General features: G+C 39.0%; 1 protein-coding gene across 7 annotated transcripts in view; it reads right to left on the bottom strand.

Moving 5' to 3' along the window:
• esrrb (estrogen-related receptor beta) overlaps positions 1-21,974 on the bottom strand; it is a 58,935-nt gene that overhangs the window by 32,080 nt on the left and 4,881 nt on the right. For 3 of the 7 annotated variants that reach the window (XM_016670141.1, XM_016670140.1, XM_007549274.2), the window contains 2 exons: positions 18,854-18,922; positions 4,467-4,876 (listed from right to left, as the gene is read on the bottom strand). In XM_016670141.1, coding sequence (XP_016525627.1) covers positions 4,467-4,876; positions 18,854-18,922 — 479 coding nt within the window. Of the gene's footprint in view, positions 1-4,466; positions 4,877-18,853; positions 18,923-19,199; positions 20,590-21,974 lie in introns of those variants that run through there. The other 4 variants (XM_016670145.1, XM_016670144.1, XM_016670142.1 and 1 more) reach the window with 2 other exon arrangements.

The following is a 21,974-nucleotide window of genomic DNA, read 5'->3' on the forward strand; positions in this document are numbered from 1 at the left end:
ACAAGGCGGGAGGAGACAATCAGTGCCGTCCTGGAGGGACTTCATACTTTGGTCTTTTGTGCTTCTCTATATACACTACCCAATCAGTACATTTTCAAGTTAATAAAATAAATTAATCATTTATATTAAAACAAACACATCCATGTGTGCCTGAGGTTAGTTTTATTGGCCAAACACAATGTAAGGGTGTGTATTTTCACACCTAGAGGCCAAGCAAGGCCTTTTTAATGCCACAGAAACAAAAACAAACACGCTGCTGTGTCCACCTGTCCTGCTGAGCTTCTTTCTCATCTGATGTTCTGCTCAGAGGGGGATTCGGATCTCTCACTGCAGAGTGAAGAGTGGATTAACTAATTCTTCGCGTCTGTGTTTGATTTATTTTTAGAGCGCGGAGCGTTTGGGTGTCACTACACAAACTGTCTCAGTGAAGCCACAACATAACCTAAAATAACCTTCAACTTATCAAGCCCTAAATTAGTTATTAATATACTCGGAACATGAGTGTAAGGAGTGCAAGGAACTGAACTAATGCAATAAATCAAATGTTAAATTTATGGGTATGAAGTGGGGAAACATAATTAATTGTGTTTATATTTTTAACTTGACATGATAAAGTCAAATAAAGCATACAGCTTTCTGCAGCACATTAATCATTTTCACTTGTTTTAAACCTTTCCTAGTGAAATCCAAGAAATATTTCAAGTAAACAATTTGACTCGTCTGAGTTAACCTCTAGTTAACAAACGGCACTTTTTTAAAGTAGATAAAATATTTTTGGCATCTTCTTGCAAGTCCTTAAGGTTGCCACTTTTCAGAAGTGAAAACAAGGGACACCCATGACAGCTTCACAGGGCCATGACCACCACTGCCCTCAAGAAGAAGTAAAAAGTAACTTCTACTTAAGCTTTCATTAAGTAAAAGTAAAAAAAGCTGTATTAGATGGACACTTTAAAAAAAAAAAACATGATTGTTGAAAGAAGCACAGGTGTTTGTCTGTAGGCAACCGCACAACTTTTATTTTTATCTTAAATGAAAGATATTCATAGATATTCCCAGAAAAGGGGTGAAGGTAACAGGAAGAAAAGTTTCCCCTCCACAAATGAAGCTCACTGAGATCAAGCATTAACCCAAAAAGGTCATGCCCAGGTTTATCTGTTTTCACAGAGGTTATAGTTTAGTTACCAATAACATTACAGGGTGAAGGCGGGAGAAAAAAAAAAGATTTCCCTCCTTTTTTCTCTCTTGATAAGTATCTGTCTCAATCTATTTTATGGCTTTTCAGGACCCATGCCAGGGCACAGAGGGGGAAAGTCAGGTCTTGTAAGTAAATTACAGTAAAATGGCAGGTATTTCTCATCAAAATCTAAACTGACTTTTACAGGCTTACTGTCAAGGTCTATTACTTCACATAAAAGAGGGCCACCGAGTTCAGTTGGTTTTCAAGCAATTTTACACTTGGGTTCAAAATGGGAAGAAAACACGTTTCAATAAGGCATTTATGTTTTTGATTGGTGGAGCACGTGAGGCTGGGAGATGGGGGGGCAATAAGTGGAGCAATGAGAACAGAGATATTTCTGGGATGGATGGAGATAAAGGTTGACATTAATTTGAGCCTGGCCTTGAGTAATGCAACTATCCCTACGTATAAGTTCAAGGGGCCTTTCACTATATGAATAGGTGACAGAAGATGGATTTGCCATCGGCTGTTGTTGAAAGAAAGGGGCAACAGCTGAAGACGCAGCCAGAAGGAGAGGGATGGCAGAGAATAAGAGCATAAGTCTGGCAAATAATTCAAAATATAACTGCGATAGCCACTAAGAAATTTTTAATTTGCTAAGAGGTATATCACAAGGTGAGCACAAGGTGATGGAGAAGCTGTCATGTACATGCTTAACATTAACTTATCATGTTTGCCCCGAGTCTTATCGAAGAAATGTAATAAAGGCCCGCGAAAGACAGCTCCTTTGTTTTCCTCTCATTAGGAGTGGGCCGTCTCACACTCCACCCTTGACTGCCTCGTTATTCCTTTAATTAATCAGTTCTCATCAACAGCACCCTCTCTTTCTTTCAAGGGCTCTACAATGTGCGTTTTACTGCCTCTGTTTTTCCTCCAGCAATCCTGTGTGTGTTTCTTTTATCATTTCAGAAGGCTTTCACCTCCCTCTCTTGCCCCCCCCCAAAAAAAAAGTCTCTCCGTCCTCCTGCCTCCTCTGCTCGGGACCCCTGTCTGATTATTATGCCATTAAGCCTCCCCTCCTCTCCTCTGAAGGAGCAGCAGGGTCCCTCTCCAATCTAAAGAAGTCCTGGGTTTTTTCCCCCTCCTTTCGCTGAAATTACCCGGCGACGCGTGCCTGAGTTTCTAATTGGCATGCCCATCCCTGGAGACAGCCCCCTCCCTTCCTCCTAATGAAAAGCCTCGGCCTTAATTACACTTTCCAAACGCTGATTGTTATTGACAAAACTCCTGTGGCTCGGACAAACGACGGCAGATTAGCTCCATTACAGGCAGCCCTCCAAGAAGAGAAAGAGAGGGATTTCAAATCGACAATGCAAAGTGAGGGAGAAAAAAAAAAGAGGAGCGTTCCATTTTTTTCCCCCTCCTTGTACCTTGCTCTTAATTGTTTGGACCATTGCTCCACTTAAGACGTCTCTTTCTTTCCCCAGTGCATCGTTTCTGTTCAATTGTGTTGCTGTCAGTATACTTTTACTGAGGGGACAAAAGCTCAGTTATGCTACTTGAGAGAAAATGTTCATCTTTTGTCAACAGACAGGATTGCTGATGGCAGCATGAGTAAACAGGAGGATTTGGCCTAATGCTTTTGTTTGCCTGCAAAAGGTACATAGACTGTCTAAAGCTGATAGGGCTGCAAGGTCCAAAATCAACACCTAGCATCAAGACAGACAGACCTGCTCTCTGTGTAATTCCTGCAATCATTTGCTGATAAAAATTTACAGAGGAAAATGGATGGAAGGCATAATAGGAATCTCGATTTGGCTCATCTACCTTTTCTATTTGATTTTCCCATTGCATGTGTTCCACTGCTAAGCCAACAGAGCTTAGTCCTGACCTGAGCAGCTGTGCCTGTTGTGCAGATTTTTTATTTTTTTTCCCCGGCTCAACAATATGTTTCTCCTCCTGATTAATCTGGAGCAGAGCACACAGTTTCACAGTTGGGGGTCTTTCATTGCCTCTCTAATGAGAAGCTGCAATACATTGTGTCTTGCAGATAACCAAATCAGTCCCTATGCAGAAATACACACACAAACAGGACAGGAAAAATAAAATGTGCTTTTGAGTCTCCTCTCTTTGGCGTTGGGGTAAAAAAAAAAAAAAAAATCTGACCTCTGTGGGATAAGTCCACTGATCATGACAGATGATGGCAGCATAATCTCTCTATGTCAAAGGTACCCCAGTTTCTGTTTTATAACAATTACGGATACTGACCGTTTTGCTCCATGTTATTTTGTTCTTTTGCAGTTTCTGTCATTTTGTACCTAACTTTGTGGCTTTTTCGCCTTTCATTCCTGCTTTGATAGGTGATGATTTAAAGTAATTTTCTATGATCTACTGGTAGTTTTGTGGATAATAATGTCATTACGTGGTTCTGATAAATATTAGCAACCTCTGAGACCCTGGATTTTAGTTTGATCAGGTGTCACAATTTTTAAGTTACTTGGTACTTACTTAGTCATAAAATGTTCAAATTTCACAGAATTGAAATTACTGTCATTCCACTTTTTAACAATTGTTGTTCTAATCCTCTTTTTTACCCTTAGATTCTCATGGCACGTGACAGATTGTGTCCCCTGGTCAAACCATGACAAGTCCAAGCAACATCATGTCGCAATATATTGTTTACTGGAGACGCATTGCTACATTTCCTCACAGTAGACTATGTCATAATACAGAAAATTGTTTTAATCAGTTGTCAGTGTGAATTAAAAAATGTTTCCCTTGTACACACAAAAATTCCGTCCACATTTCTCCAATTTATACCCTAAAAATTTGGGTATGAAATGACCAAAACTACAAAAGCATGAAATGGTTGGACTGAAAAATCTCTCCAAAATTTTTCATACTTCAAGTCCTTATATGCTTATCAGAACCACGTATCTCAACTAATTCATCAAAATCCCTAAAGAAATCAACTGGTTTGAAATGTGAAGTGCATGGGTACAAACTAGAAATTAAAAGAGAAAATAAGTTTAGGGCAAACTGACTCACAGCCTAACAGAAGACAAGTTTACATTGTGTCATATTTAAAATAGTAGTAGTTGGAAATATTTTAGGCTGGCAACATGAAAAAAAATATATTCTCCACTAGAGGTATTAAATGAATCTCTTTCCTTGAGTATGTTTCAGTGTTGCTCTGCAACCAGAGGTTTCATGTATGTCAGGGTGTTTTTGTGTCTGTTGACGTGGCAACATGAGATGAAATAGCGGTAGGGGAGAGTAGGGGAAATACCTTGTATTGTCCTTTTAAAAAAGGCTTTGCAGGCCTCACAAGAAGCTACCCCATAGTGATACCCTGAGGCTATATCTCCACAGACCAGGCACAGCCTCTTGGGGAGGGAGTTTAACATGTATTCGCACTTTATGGACGAGTCCTCCATGATGGTGCTGGAGCAATCGTCGTAGCGCTTGCGGCAGGAGCCGGCGCCGAGCCCACCGGGGGTGAACATGGGTGGAGAGTCCAGGCCGTTAGAGTGGCTGTTCATGGTACTGACATAGCCGCCGCTGGCGTCCGAATTTCCGCTGGGACTGTGGTGGCTGACCGTGTCGATGACCGAGGAGGGGCTGGATGGCTCTGTTTTGATGTAGGACCCACAGCTGGACGGTAGATGCCGTTCATCAGCGGCCATTCTATTCAGCAGCCTTTATAAGAGGTGAGGGGGAGGCAGTAGGAGGAGGATTGATGTGGGGGGAACAAAGAAGAAGAGGGAGAAAGATGATTAGCAGAAATAAATTTAAATTAGGAGTACAGTAAGAGCTTAACAACAATTAAACAAGTAACTTTTCTTGTTAATCGATCTAAAATACAATTTACAAAAATCCTTACAATAACTAAGATTTGTTTAAAGATTATTGCACAATATAACAATGATCTAGTGACCAGAATAAGCTTATTTTCAGTCGTCAAACTGTTCCATACACAAAGATGAAGAATTGTCCAGTCATTGAAAACAACATATCTAAGCGCTAAAAGGCCACAGTAGCATCAACACTTTTTGGTGTTACTGCTCACATGGGACTGAAATTCAGCTTTCAGTTTCAGAGAAGTGTGTAGAAATGTAATGAGGAAGCACAAAGATATAATAAACTATTTTAAAAGCTGTGCTTCTTATTCTTAGGCCGGAAGGTAGCAAAACTTTTGACAGATAACATGAATCCTGTATGGAGTACAACAAAGCTGCTCTGTTTTATCCTGTTTAGCTTAAAAAGTCTGTCAAAGCCAGTGAGCACACTACGCCATACCAGATCACACTTACAACACTCTTTGGTGTGGAAACTGTTACTGTGGGAAGACAACTCTAAGTTTGCCACTTTTATTCTCAAAGATAATAAAGTTGAGATCAGAGGAAGCACAGAAATGTAAAAGACTATGAAAATGAAACTGTACTTTCAATATGTTGAGGCAAGCTTGCCGTTCATGCAGACTGCTAGGAAGCAAGATAGAGAAAGTATTCAGCAGATAACAGGAAGGTTGAACAAATTGTGTAAAGTTCATCTGTTATCCTTGCCCAGCTTTTAACTCCTCTCTTTTACGGAGCATGCTGGATTTAAAAACGTCTGCAGTGTTTTGGAAATCTGAGTAAACATAAGTTATGTTTTTTTTGACATATGTTTATTGTTAGAAACGCTAACTGTGCTAATCACCAATATAACGCAATAACGATAGTTTCATACGTCAACTCTCTGACCATTTCACAGTGACTGCTCTCTAACACAGACTGTGTGACATTGCCTTTGTTCCTAATATAAATAATTAATAATCATTCACAGCAGGAAAGCTAAGCATTTTGGGAGATGTTCATGGGGAAACCAGCCAAAGCCAGCTTCAGTAGGTTAAAGCCTTGCAAAATCCACCAATTGCTTCACCTCTAATGAATATGACTTTAGTTTGTGTAATCTTTTGTTCTCTTAGTCACTGTGTCCTCACATTCATTTAAGCCAGCGAACCAGGATCCTAAGTGCTTCATTAGCCACACGCAATGGCAGCTGTTAAAGTCCTTCAGAGAACAAACACACACAACTGCAACACAAACGTCGACACACGTTTTCTGCACAATGCAAACACACAGACTGACAGGGAGGAAAGGGAAAACGAACAAGAGGCAGAGGGACAGAAATCAAGAATGCTCAAATAACCGAACACACACAAGTGCACGCACGTACACAAACTGGACAAATCAAGACGGGGGCATCTCAATAGTTTAGAGAGCACAGCGGACCTTCGCTTGTCTCCTTGAGTCAGCAGTGAACCAAAAGGAAACATGATGGCAAGATATTGACTTTTTCACTGTCTGCCTTATAACTGTATTTTGGAGTACATGTAATCTAATGCTGTAACGTGTGCAGACTAAAGTGCAGCCTTTTGGCCGTGGCCACAAAATGCACTCTGAGGCTTTCCATGCCTATATAAATGTATTTCAGTCCTGCTCTATAACCTTTAACTTGAAATTGCACTGAGTGAACGGTGGCAGAGGGAGAGGGAGCGTCGGTGCGGGGTGTCCGCACATATTTTCTTTAGACTGAGTTGAAGGGGTGAACAAGGAGGGGAAATGAATTACTCAATGTATCGGGGATGCTGTGTAGACACACAGTAACCTCTTAGGGTTATGGTGAGGTCACCCTCTAACATGTATGCACACTCTTTGCATTAGGCACCATGGGAAGGGTAAAAGGTTGCTTGCACTTGCCTGCATTAGCAAAATTGCACAGCTTATGCAAATACAGATTGAGGGGTTCAAAAAGAGTGGCAGCCCAAGTTGTGCTTTACTTCCATTAGCATATTGCCAACTAATCGTAATATTTGAATGTTTAATAAGTCAGTTTATCATTTGAACTAGGAGGGGTTGGTGTTTTCAAGTGGGCTCCGCGTGTCTGATTGGACGACAGCAACACGTCTGCAAGCTCCACAGAGCAAACAGGAGATGAGACACCATAATCACGGCATTGGTTGGTCGAACAGCTTCCTGCTCTCTCAGGCTGATTTAATTGTAAGAATGGGTGACGGAGGAGTTCAGGCCCAAGGGGGTCACTGGGTCAACCTTATTTTCTCACCCCGGCTTCCCGGACCCGTGGAGATGGGGGTCAGTGTGTCAAATTAAATCTCATTCCTGGGTTTCCCCTCCCCTGCTGTCATGTATATTCATCGGAGCTCTGGGTGCCCACCACTTCTGGAAATTCACAAAAAGGTTAACTGCTAAAATAAATAATAAAAAATGTCCCCTGTTAAATCTGTTGACCTTGTGGTTATAAGCCCTTCTGTCTGAGCAGTCTTGAAATTCTTCTTCCATTAAAATGCCTTCACTGTATAAAAATGAACAGACATGCTTTTTCCTATTAGAGAAATTAAATTCAATTTAGTGGAGATGCACCAAGAAATCTGCGGGCAACTAAAATCAGACGATTTTACGCCTGACCAGTGATTGAAGCTAAAAATCTGACCCTTTTTTTCCAATCTGTGAGCGCATGTGGTCATACCAAGCACTAAGAGATCGTTCTGACATTATTGTTTGTTTCTAAAGTTACTCAAAGGAAGAATATATTTTCAGTATGGTGAGTTACCTACAATGAAGACAGAAGGAAGGAAGTGAATTTTCATGTCAGCTGTTCAGTTTATGAAACTTAAGCTTCAACAGGAAGCTTAACTTATCACAACACAGTTTCTCAGTTTCCATCTTCTGTTATCATTTCTAACATTTTGTCAGAATTTGGAAACTCTCACAATTAAGAAATGGGTTTACTAATTCTAGACGTGATGAAAAGTTTGCACTGCTAATCATGTTAAGTGACCTAATTGCTCATTTTTGACATGGAGGACACTTTGAAATGCAATTTCCAAATGTTTTGCCTTAGATTTGAAGACATTAGTAAAACCTGCTTTCACGGCAGAGCATTGCAATACCAAGTGCTCTCTCTCTGACACATTGTGTGACGACACCGCTTATGGATGTGGCACAACAGAAGAGTGACTTCAGGTGCCAATAATAGTTACATTAAATGATTTAGTGGTTTGGCATTCTAACAAATAATAGCAGATTAATTCATTTTCTTTCAAATAGGCACAACTGTTACTTATTTTGACTGCTCCTTCCACTAAAACCTATCTTATGATGCACTTCTACATTTTCAGGTGTGCTAAATAAATAATAAAGAATTGTAAAGTTGTGTAGTTGATGTTTTTTTATATTTTTTTTTTTAACTGAAAAGTTGACTAAAATGGTTTGTTAATAATAATCCCTGGACAGAAATTGTCTAAATTCAGTATCAGCAGGTCAAATCTTTCCAGCCTCTCTACTGTAGTTTTTGGTTGCTCTAATTCATAATTTACTCTCTAGCATTACTGCAGTCACAAATATTGTTAATCCCTTATATCTCATTCTAGAATGGGCCTTGCTGCTCTTGATAATGAATGCAGATTACATCCCTATAAATTAACACGCACCTATGTGTTCATCTGCTTTATGCTCTGTGTCTCAGATGGATATGTGCACCTGCACGACAGGCCACCTGCACTCGGCTTATTAGAGGCAATATATTAAAACGCAGGAGCACAAGATGGCTCCATTTAGCTTTTATTTCACAAATTCAGAGTGAGCTTAACCTCGGTTCAAAGGCCATCCTCAGGGTGACACTTAGCATAATTGCATAAGTGTCTTAACTGTTTCCCCTCCAGCTCAACGTGGTCATTTATAATAAATGTGCAGACTGGAAACCCCTTAACTCATTCTGGTATGACACATTACCACCACCACTATATGCTTATGTTTTTAACAAGCCCGCTTATATTGATTAATGATGCTGAGCGAATACTAACCACTTAAACCTGCTGTATTAATCAAATAGTCTAAAATATTTCTATAAATATTCCTAATCTCCAGCAGGACAGGACCAATTTAAATCTATAAATACAATTGTAAGCGGAAAATGAATTATGAGCATTAAATTATTTGACAGCAGCAATAGTCCTGATAAATAATTCATTATGTGGGGGCAGGTAGTAATTAGCTCATGTGGTGCACAGACAGAACAGACAGGAAAGGGTTTGCTGAACTATCTGAGACTTGATGCTGTAAAATCTATAGTTCTTTCTTCCTTCCTCGAGCTAAGAGCCTTTTCAGATTCTGCTGCCCGGCTGCCCAAAGGAACGGCTCTCTTCTAAGACATAGTATCTCCCCTCTGTCTTTTTCTTTCTCTGTTCCTCCTCCTTTTGTTCCCTTTGTACCGATCAAAATTCATGCTGAGTAGAAGGTTATGGGCCCCGTAAACGCACACTGCGCAGTTTGGTTTTAATCTGATTCCACCTGGCCCTCCTAACAGCATTTCAGATCCCTAATATCATTCCGCCGGTGCGACTGCGGCCGGGATTAGCCGGACTAACGATCTGGCAGCTCGTACTACACTTGCAGCTCCTCAGCTTCCAGGAGAAGAACTGTGGAGCTCTCGCCTTCTTTCTCACCTGAGAATGAAATTCAGAACATCGGCATGAACACGATTTGTTACAGTCAATTTGAAAGTATTCCCGCAGAGAGGAGGACACTGAAATAGTTCTTTCACCTCGTTTTATGTTTGGCCAACCAAAACTGTGTCTGAGATCCAGCCGGAACAGTGAGGAAATTCTTGTTACATGTCCCAAAAACATCTTTTCACACTTGTGTGTGTCACATCCCTGCTACCTGATCAGACTGTGTAAGTGCGGGGGGGAATTATACGGTGGGGGTTGACATCAGCAAGCAGGGCGATGGTGATATCAGATGCCCCGACTGGGGGCAAATCTGTCTTGAGGGCCTCAAGCGATGTGGCCTGATAAGCCATTGGCCCCAGAGTCAGCGCTGGTAGGACGAACTCAATTAGCTCCTGACAGAGCTCCCCACCACAGACAGACACACAAGCAGCTGCCAGGCTGACCTCTCCTTCGGGGGCCAGCGGTACCTTTTAGCGCTCCAACACGCACAGGCGGGGAGTCATTTCTGGGACGGACGAGACCCAAAATCTTCACAACCTCAGAAAAGGAAAAATAAATGCACTGATCAAGCTTTCCCTGGCCGATATAAACTTAAAAATTTATTTGAGATGTGAACTGTGGACTGTGATTTTTTTTTTTTTTAAATGTAAGGACTATAGAGAGAAAATGTGCAGGAGTAATTACACAATTTGTTATGGACCCGATTGATGCTTAAAGACGCGCAATTCTCCAAAAATATGCTGTCTGGATTTTGCATCTCTGATTTCAAGTTAAAGACCATCAGGGGAATACGAGGCTGAATTACTCCTGGGACAGTGAGCACGAACGTGTGTTCAAATGCATGTTTCTGCTAAATACAGAATATAAAAAATGGAAATATTGGGGGAGGAGGGTTGGTTTGATGGCTGTGGTCAGGTTGGAGGCAAACCCGGCACTCCAGAGGGACCAATCCAATCTATGACGGAGAGGCCTCTAATTTTGGAGTTTCTCATTCATTAGTCCTGCTCTGGCAGAGAGAGATGACTGAGGGGAGGAGGAGGGAGGAAAGGTAGACCTGAAAGAGAGGAGGGCCCTCTTTATTAACAGATATGCCAGACACTCAGGAGAAGCTGACAGAGATTTATGATGTGCAGATCCATAGAGGCAAACAAAAGGAAAGATAAAAAAAACAAAAAACAAACATTGGAATCAGGAAGAGCGAGAAGACAAAGTAAGAAAGGAAAAAACATGATGAAAAGTTCAGATGCACCGATCAGTCGGACGGAGATTGAAACATATGATTACCCCTGATTAAATTTAAATTTCGCTTATTCATTAAATACATTGAAACTTAAAACACCTAGAGTTTAAAGCTAAAAGACACTTGAATGCACCCTGTGTGGATTACTTAAATAGCTGCCAACCTTTTTTAGGAAAAACTGATTCATGATCTGAACTACAAATCAGATGAAATTCAAGCCTTTCTTACTTAATTCCTAAGACTTTAGTCTTTTTTATTTATTTTTTTATTTTATTTATTTGTTTGCTCATTTTTGAGCTTAGAGTGGTTGCGAGGTGACACGGTCTGGAGGAGGAAACTAATTGCACCTTTACTCTTATTAATGTTTTTTTTTTTTTTGTTTGTTTGTTTTAATTTTTCTGTGTGGAAGCCTTTACTGGGCTTTTTGTTCCTTGCTTTTGTAATTGATTTTAAAATCAATTAAAAAAAATTAAAAATCACAAAAGCTATTGACACATGCTACTAACATTTAATGTTTATTGCTTATTTTATAATTGGTTGCTGTATTATACTTTTATCACACAAGGCATTTTGAACTACCTTGTTGCTGAAATGTGCTATAGAAATGACTTGATATGAAAAACTTAAACCATTACCTCTACCAAAGGATCTGCAACACATTTTCACCACATTCCTAATATAATCAAATCTGCATCAAAATTGAAATCAGCAGAAGATAAATGAGAGAAGTAAAAAACTAAAATTGGTATCAGCCAGGAAAAATCTTATCAGTACATCTCTAAAGAAAAGAGAAAAAAAGAGTCAGAGAAAGAAGTATTTATTGTTACAACTGGAAAGGAGGGTCCCAGATCAAGAGTGGGCAAGCTAGGGAGATGTGCAGGGTTACCACTTGAGGGGACCGCAGACAGGATAATTATGTTTTTTTTTTTTGTTTTTTTTTTTTAAGGACTGCAGCAAAGGATTATATTTAGCCGCTTCACAGTTATGTCATTATAGTCTTTAAAAAGCCATGAGCTCAGTCCACCGCGACAACATGAGCCCCACGCTCCGGCAGGACCACGAGACCGAGCCGGCCCAGAAGCAGATCACATCTATTGATCCGTCCCTCCCGCCTCCTTCCATCAGAGGAGCTACTGGAAAGGAAAGAAAGGTCCTCTTGTGATACAGTCGCTGCTGTTTGTCTGACGTAAACTGTCTGGGCCGCACCGGGCAGATCCTGTTCGTCTAAGGGGGCTGATTTCAGGATGTTGAAGGAAGTAGCCGGCTAATGATAGAGCTACTGTCAGTGGGGGAAATGTGGGAGCGACTGTCTAAGAAAGGAATTAACGCGCTGCCCATGCAACCCCAGTGGGGAAAAAACTCTCTGCAGGATTGAACTGTTCATCAAACTGTATGTTAAAGGAAAGATCTGGGATAATTCCAGCCTCATACATCTGGGATCAAGTTTCTAATTCTGCCTTTTCATTAAAACAGATTACCATTCTTCACATCCATTGTGAGGCACAGTCATGGTTTAATTTGACAACATAAATGTGCAGTGTCTTTAAAAATTATGAAAAGTAATTACGCCCAACTGGAATAAGATTGTTTCTCCCAAAGCTTGCCGAACCAAACAGATTTCATTAACACCAGTGATGTCAAATAAAATTGTTATTGGTTGTAATTTCAGTTGAAAGCATTCCTCCAAAACCAACATTACAATTTATTGAAGTTATTTATTCTGAAAATAATATTTTATATTAAGAATTAATAATAAAAAAGATGTGTCAACACAAATAGAAACAAACATGGATTAATTTACATGTCTATATATTTACTTTTGTTGAATAAATAAAGAAAATAATGAAAACACCAGACACAATCTTATGCTATGATATGTTACTGATGCACTGTCATCAAATCCCAATACGTTCTTCTAACATGTCAAGTCATTCTTCTGGCAAACCCTCACTTCATAGTTTACGGGAAGGGCAAAGAAATGAGAAAATATGCTTCCCTTCAGATTGGCTGGGATGCATTTTAACATAAAAGCATTAAAATAATTCTTAGATTAGACAGATTGTGTGATAAATTACAAAATTTGAAGAAAATCAATCTGCTGCTTTCATTTGTAGGTGATTTCTAGCGAGACATGAGGTTCTCATAGTATTACTTTTGGCCAGACGGATGGGACAGGACTGTCTTTAAGATTCACACCTGATCAAGATCTTAGCAACCAAGAGCTAAAGCTCAAGAGTCTGGGAGAAAACTTTGGGATGGAAAAGAAAAGTGTGAGTCAATCAGTCGATAAAGTCATCATAATAGTCCCAGTACAAATTTTCTGAGCGTTCAAAGCTTAGTTATTTGAACAAACACCATATTTTGGCTGATCTCCATATTGTATGTCTGTGCATTCACAAGAAACCATAGTTAAATTTGTTGTGTCTTTCAACTGCAACAACTTTCATGTTGCTAAAGATGTATAAATCTTCCTTCCTTCTGGGATTCTGGCCGGAGCCATTTTGGATTTGTTAGCAGGCTGCTATATGTGCAACGAAATCAAAGGTTGCACATTTCTGCAATCCCATTTGTTTGTTTTACAAGCCAGGTCTGCAAAAAAAACTTAAAAAAAAAAAAAAACAGTCAAACTTTATTTTAGCAAGACATGAATGTAGTACAGGAACAACTGTGGGACTGCATGCTCCATCATTCCAGCATATTCGCTGACATCTATTTGAAAGACCTTAAACTACAGGAATGAAAGTTTTACAGTATTTGTAAGGTTCTAATATGAATAAAACACTCATAAAGTAGTATTGTTTTTTTTTAATATGACATTTCAAAATGTGCATTATGGAAGCTTGAACTTAAAATGAATATGAACAAATAAAAATCTAAGAAAGGAGGTGATTCTATCAAAAAGTTATTGGAAACCCTTGCTTGTGCTGAATAGTTTTAACTGTGTGTGCGTGTGTGTGTGTGTCACAAACAGAGAAATATTATTACAGGGGGTTAAGGCTATTTAGCACAGTCGAATGTAAATCACAGGTTTAGACACAGTCACTGTGCATATAGGAGGACGAAGGCATAGAGCCATGCATGAAATTACTTCATTAATCTTCCTCTGATAGGCCGTCCTTGTTTAGGGGGGGAAACTCTACCTGCTTAAGACAAAGACCCAATCTCTCCACAGCCCCAAATAAATTACTCTCTGCAGAAGAAGATATAAACATAAAAAGACAAACTAGTTCAAGCACACACACGCACACACACACACACAAATAAATTGTCCAATATTAGTGGGCCAAAAAGCTGCAGGCTTATCAGGTGAAGATTTAAACACAATCAGATGTGTCAATGTTTGCAAAGGCTCACAGACACTGCGTAATCGCGGCTCACGGGAACCGTTAAAATAATGATATAACATGTTAATCCAGTTGAAAACGCAACTTCATTTCTGCCGTTCAGGACGCATTCCGAGGCGCACATTTCAAACGGCGCCGCGGAGCGCTGATGTTACTAAAGAAACTTCATTGTTATGACTGTCACACGGTACAGCGGCCGACACAGTCACAGCAATAGCCTCCAGCTTTTTTTACAGGCTCATCTCTACCAGCTGCCACACATTCTCTATAAATAGTGCTGGCAATAAAAAAAAAAAAAAAAAGCGAAAGCGGGTGGGCCTAACTGATTTATACGCTTGTGTCCACCACAACACCATTCAGGAATAATTAAACTTTGGGGAGATTTCCTGAATTAATGCGTCGCCTTTAGGAGGGGGAGGTGAAATCTAAACGCATGTCGCAGGTTCAGCAGTCAGTCACTCAGTGTCACCGTTTGAGCCTACTTGGTGCTGTAGGCGAGGTATCAAAACCTACCGCGCTTTACGCACCTGCTGCCCATTTCTTGCTGTCTTTGAAGTCTGAGAGGAAAAATACAATTTTGAAAGGCTCCAATTCATTTAATGACTAAAGCGAATAAAAGAAAATCTACAGCATGCTTCGGAAAGATGCCGTATTTTTGAATGTAACACAAAATTAAGGAATTCAAATTATAATAAGTAATGATTCAAATCATATGAACTCAAATTTGGTATTGTTTTCAATAACCTCAAAAAGGTGAATCTGAACAGAGTTTTACATTTGGTGGACTTAATAAACAGGATTTTTAAAAAAAGTCTGATTTTTCAGGATTTTAGTTGAGTATCGCCTATCAAAATTAGAGTATTTTTACATATGACTGGTTAATTGCTGTATAATAATAAGACTGCATTTTAATGAAGAGAGGACACACACACCCACTCACGCACACGCCCACACACACACACACACACACACACACACACACACATCATCTTAGGATCATAATATACTTGATATTACACAAAGCAACAACACACATGTTCAGAAAGGTTCACAAAATGTCAAGAAAGTCCCAATAAAGCCATAAGATTTTTTTTTATTACAAATTATGATATAATAAAATTAAATCAGTGTAATTATATTAAAAATCACAATTCAGCCATAATAATCAAATTTAAACTTCAGCATGGCAGAGCAGCAGCTGGCAGAATGGGAGCTTTGTTTTAAAATAATCATGAGCCTCTATCAGCAACAGTAAACCCGCAAAGTGGATGTGAAAACACTAGCAAACCAACCAGCTCGTTACTGGTATCAAGGTAAGTTTTAAAGTTACTTTCTCAGGTCAGTTTAAAGGTTTAAAGTCTTTTCAATACAATGCCAGAATTCTCTCTCTTAAAGTAGCAGTTGCTGACCCTCCCCCACTTGTTGCTACACAGGGTTCGTGAACTGCCTGCAAGAACATTATTATACCAAGGTTTGAAAAATGAGTTTTAAAACTATAAATATTTTTCTTTTTTAGCCTTCCTTAGCTTTCAAGTCCTTTTCGAATCAATGTAGTTTTTGCCGTCTGCATCGAGCTTTGAGTAATTTACTGCTGCTGCTGCACACTGCTAAAAGTATAAGTGTGGCGTTATCTGTTGTAAAGCGCCACTGATCACTTTCATTTTAAATCCAAAGTATGTTGAAGATGTAGGCCAATTCACACACTGTAAAAGTGGTTAAAAATGCCACTTTCACAATGCACACAGAGTCAGTTCATGCCTTGCCAAGTTTAGTTTTAAAATGACATTGACTTAATGAGAATCATCAGTGGCAATCCTTAAGTTTCAACAACATGACTGTAGGTGTTTACAAGAAAAAGTCAGGAAAAAGTGCAGTAGCTTTCTGTCAGCAAGCTGACCGACAGTGTGCAGCAACAGATGGAGGAGGGGCTGTGTTTTTTCACACAAGACTTTATGAATCCTGACTCCTGCCTTTTTTCTTTCATCGTTTTAAAATTGACTTTGAAACAGTAACTTAGATGGAAAATTTTTAGAAATTTGTAATCTGCCTAGTTTTCAATTAGTTTTTAATTTTGATAAGAACCCATTTGAGTTGTAACTACCTTAAAACCTTCTAGCACAGACATTGAAATAATGGCAACAAACGCCGCGGTAGCTGCAGAGTTTATTGCAGAGGGGACCTGGTGAAGCTGTCAGTGAGAATCAGAGCTGCTGCTGTGACGGACGGTTTCAATATTGATTTCATAAATAAACAAAGCTAACCATCGATCCTAATGTTATTTTGCATTTCAATTACTGCTTTGAAACATAACCTTCAAACAACTGGCTGCTCAATACCAATGGCCTCCGCTGATAAACACCCATGTAGTTACTCCACATTACATCACATTTCCTACAGGAACTGCAGAGACAAACACTCTATAAAAGATTTGAGTCTTTACAAGTAACGCAAACTTTACTTATGCAACACCAAAACACTTCATTTGTCACTTTTGTTTTTTGTTTTTTTCTCTTCAGCTTCGGTTCTGCTGTTTGTGCATTTGAATACCTGCACATATGCATGTGTGAGTGACTAAAGAGGAGCCCTTGAGCGTCAGAGCAACAGGAAGAAGTGCTGACGCAACGTGTCAGTGATAGCACTTTGCTGCCACAAGGGCATGAGAGCCCACATAGGCTAGCATTATCCTTTCTAGACTAATGGACCTGGTTATTTTTAAACAGATTCTCACACTGCGGTGGAGGTGTCCAAGGTTACCATGGGCGAGAAATCCGGAGGGGGCGCGTTCAGCAGAGGCTGTTTGTTTCCATGCAGGTGGGTGTTGTGAAATAACCAAAGAAGGAAGGCAGGTAATCGCCAAGAGGTGGAAAGGCCAAATTTAAGATCTGAGGAGGCGGCATGTTATGACAACACTGAGATAATTGTAAAATGAAAGCCAGTTTAAGAAAAAAAAAAAAAAAAAACTGGCTGAATTTATGCTGCATTTGTTAAAGCAACCACTTGACATGACAAGGGGGAAAAGAAAGCCTTCTACCATCATGTTAGCATGAACTTTAAGGCTTCTGAGGCTACAGAAAAGTTGCCAACAACAAACTGCCAAGACACATTAACTATTTTTGTTTTATCCCGAGTTTGGAGTCATTTTTAAAGCAAAAATAGGTCATACATCTATGTAACCTTCGGTTCCTGACTTCAGTGCTGTTCAGAGCATGGAGAAACACAGTGTGTCCCCTCCCCCACTTGTTGCTGCACACTTTTGGTCAGCTGGTCGAAAGAGGGCTACTAATATTTCCACTGAGTAAAAGATGGACAATTTCATCAGTTTGGAGATATTTCTGGTGAACTCACTCTTAAAAGGGTAACATTGTTTTGAAAACCACAAGCGAGTTACGTATCAAGATGCAGACTACCTCAGCAGATAGCCCAACTAGTTAGCAAGTAACTAGTTACTCGTTTCTTATGAGGAACAGAACTATAAACAGTTAAAATGCATCATATTCTGCATTTGAAAGTACTACTAAATTTAGAAATTTAGTGGCTGTTTATGGCATACATGTTTATTTTCTGTGTAAACACTGTTGTAATTCTACTCAGCGTTTTCCTGTCAACCTCATGTCAGTCCATAAATAGCTAAAATCACCTTTAGGTGTTCTGGAAGGTTTTTCTTTTTTAATCAATGACATAAACTGTCTAAGTTAAGAGTGGTTTTATGCTTTTATATAGTTATTTGGCAAACAAAACAAAGTGAGCTATTTTTCAGATCCCTGTAGAATCTAAAATGTAAGTATATCTTAAAAAGCAGATGGGCTTGCAGTGAAGAACATACCTCAAAAATGTGTAGTTAATGAATAGCAGTGTATGCTGTTTCTTTAAGTTGTGAAAGGAAGTCATTCACAACTTAAAAAGTTTGTTTTTTGTAAGTTGTCAAAATACTTTCCATGCTTTTTACATTAAGCAAACTACGAGTGCCATATCAGTTAAGCAGCTCACTGCATGCTGATAGCCTGACTAATTATGAAGAACAGAAAAAGCCACACTCTTCCTCACCCACCTATTGCTGCACACTGCCACTTAGCTGCAAACAGCAAAGATATATTCAGCTGTCTGAAAATAATTTTATTGCTGGTGTGGGAATAAATATGCCTCATCTCTTCACTTATGTAGGTAATGTTATTAAAAACTATAGCATGTTCACTACGAGTGGCATGTCAAGTCATGTCACTGCTGGCTCTGTCACCGATGGACTAATTAAACCAATATGAACTTGTTATTATTGTGTTGCTCTTTAAAAAGCATGTTTACTTAAAAAGTGTTCAATGCTTTTCTTCAAAAGTCTAGGTACGAAAACCAAATTTACAATTAAAAGTTATACTTCCCATTATTTGAATTATATTGGTCAATATGTTAGATCTTTTAGAAGCAGTGGGAATATTTGTTGCCTTTCTGTTTTAGATGAAAACAATTAGACCCCCTTAATTGTGGCTACAGTTTTTGTGAATCTGTGATAATTTGACACTATGTTATCATAGGTTGAGGATCTCCCATGCCTATTTTACAGTAAGAGTAATGATACTAGATACCAGAAATGAGAGGTCTCCAGCGTGGCCATTGGACTCAGGAATCTCTCTAATGATTTGGACAACAAAGCCCTGTTGATACAAGGAAGAAGTATTTAGAATTGGACAACAATCTCAAATTTAAGCACAAAAGAAACATCTGAAATCCTCCTAAAAGCTGCGGGAGATTAAAGCGACAGGTGGACCAGAGGAAGTCCACGGCCTGGCCACAGGGGCCAGCGGCTCCTGGCCTGCAGTGGGGTGGCCATCCTCGTCCAGGAGGCTTTTCTGGTAATGTATTCTGAAACCAAATTACCGTAAGCTGATCCCATCTGGATAGTGTCTGAGCGCGGCTGCTTTGGTTACTCACCACTGCCTCTAACCTGCGATAGCATCTCCATGAAGACAGCAAAAATCTGATTAACCCAATAACAATGAAACACTTGGTCAAAGAGCAAGGAGCTTTTAACTTAAGATACACTAATGCAATTCCCGCGCCTTGTTTTCTGAAACCTAATAAGAATCAAGCGGACGGACCGCCAGAGATGGCTGTTTGCAGGCTCTAATGCAGCAAGCTGGGAATGAAGTCAAATAAATTGAAATCTAATTCATCACTGTGCGCTAACTTCTTTCTGCCTCTCTAAAAATACATTAAAAAGCTCTTATTTCAAGACGGGAAATTGGATAGCCTTGTTAGTTTATTGCAGTGGCTGTGCCAGGGATAAAGGAAAGCGTGGGTGTTGAAAGATGTTTAGGAATGAAAGAAGTAAAATCCCAATTCACTGCTGCTCAATTCTTGTTTTTGTTTTTGTTTTTGGTTTTTTGTTCTTTGTTTTCTTTGGAGCAAGCAGCAAAGAATTCACACTTGCAGCCATGACGGATTTCTGACCAGTGTGAACAACTGCTGCAACGAGCCCGTCACACTCGCATGCTCAAAGAAAAAAAAAAGGAGATATTTACTTTTAACTTAACAGAAACAATAGCACTAAAAAGAATCTTAAATTACCACGGAAAACACACTCAATTGTAAGTATAAACTTGTAATATATGAATGTTTTGTGGAATTTCTATTACAGGCTTTCTACAATTGCATATCAGTGTGTTAAAAAAAAAACAACTTTACTTCAGTCTGATGCCCAGAAAGTGGCGACGCCCTCGAGACAGTCTAAAGTGTTTTATAGAGATTCCACCACAGTAATGTGTAAACTGCAAGGCGCGAAAACCTCCAATAGAGATCATTTACCCCAAGCATCACTTCTACATCCAGCCCCTCAGCGAGAGTTTGAAAACACCAACGAAAATGAGACACCGCTGAAACAAAATTTGCGTCCAGAGTTGGAGAGGTTTCCCCTGATCAGCTGCTCCACAGTGGACAAGTTGTCAGGTCAGAGGTAAGAATTTCCATATGAAACGAGAGGCGTCTTTTCTCATGAAGCGGTGTGAACAGTAAGTCTTATATTCCAACTTGGCTTCAAAAACATTCATTCTTAGGGTGCTTATGGATTACCAGACGTTATATGCAAATTATAAATTTAAAATTTGCATGCTTTATTAAATTAAGCCTTCTTCAATGCCAAAGGAATCATCATAAAAACTATTTCTAATATTTAAAATTTTCTACAATTTCCCCTTTATTTGTGGCACATTTATAAACCTAAAAGAAATTTGCTCCATTTTACAGGTAAAATCTGTCTTATAGATTCTACGCAGATTTTTTTTTTCTTTTTAATTTAACGTCATTCATAATTGGATAAGTTAATTAGCCAACGCTTAACTAAAATAATTTATTTAAATTCAGAATTAAATACTGGTTGTGAGAAAAAAAAACACATCTCCAAACAAAATTAGTTTTACTGCTTTATTTTTTCCTTAACAACAATAAATACTCATTAAATATTAGTTGGAAACCACATTTGTGGGGAAAAATATTTAAATTAAAAAATAAACCTTGGGGAAAAAAAATGCTGATTTAGTTGTCATTTTATGTTAAAAGGTAAAAAGTTCTGTAACAAACATTAGAAAGCAAAAAGCATTTAAACTTATAAAACGTTAAAGAAATTTTGTGATTCATGTTTAGGTGATGTCATAAAAAAAAAAGCAGATTTCAGGAGAAATTTGATGCATTTGCACAGGCATAGAAGGTAAAATAAGCACAAAAACTGCTTCACTGATATGCAACAAAATTATACATTTTAATTAAATACCGGTTTTAAAAATTACTATGTAATTAAAAAGTTATAATAAAAGGCCTCCCAATAATTAACAGAAAGGAGAAAATTAACACACTAAGAAAAGTAAAATCTCTAAACATTTCTGGTGAATCTCATATGTTGCACAAACACGTAGTTTAGCTTCAAGTGTAATAAAAACAAAAAGGTTGCAAAAACCTTATTTTCTCTAGCTCAGTTAAATCATTTTGGTAACTTTCTCTTGAAATAGATTCATATTTTTCACAACCAAAAGCAGTTTATTTAGTCTTAAGTCTTAAGACTTAAGACTGGTGGACTGATGAAGTTAGAAAACCAGCGTGTCCCAGCAGCAGCCAGGAGCTGTGAGGAGGTGCAGCTCGCCTGCACAGCGTGCCACTGCCTGGAACAGACCTATCGGCTCTCTGAGGTTACTCAGGCTTTCCGTTCCTCTTTTCCCAACTCGCAAAATGTACATTTTGCCATGTAGTTCATCCTTTCCAATTCCAAGCATTCACACTAATCTCATCTCCTCACAATATCGCTCTCATTCCGCCTGGGCGGACGGCTCGGGCAACAAAGCCATCAGCGAACAAGCTTTTAACCAAACTGGACAGGGGACCCGTACGATTCAGTGGTGCAAAGTAAATCAATCAGGCACGCTCCAAATGAGACTTTTACATTCAAAGACAGATGCTTACAAAATATTATAGACACGTGCACCTGCTTAAGCTTAAGTTGCTGTCAAGCCTAACCTGAATCAATGCACAAAAAAGTGAATATTTACAGAAGTTGGTATGACGAAAAAGAAAAAGCTGCAATTTTAATTACAAAAAGGTTTTTTGTTTTTTTTTTGTTTTTTGTTCGAGAGATGTCAAAAATATAAGATGAACAACAGTGAACTTAAGTAAGACAAATGGAAAAAGGAAATAAAAGTTCAATGCAACAGCTGGGTTAAA

This window comes from Poecilia formosa, unplaced genomic scaffold (assembly GCF_000485575.1).
Source record: "Poecilia formosa unplaced genomic scaffold, Poecilia_formosa-5.1.2 Scaffold30, whole genome shotgun sequence".
Taxonomy (NCBI): Eukaryota; Metazoa; Chordata; class Actinopteri; order Cyprinodontiformes; family Poeciliidae; genus Poecilia; species Poecilia formosa.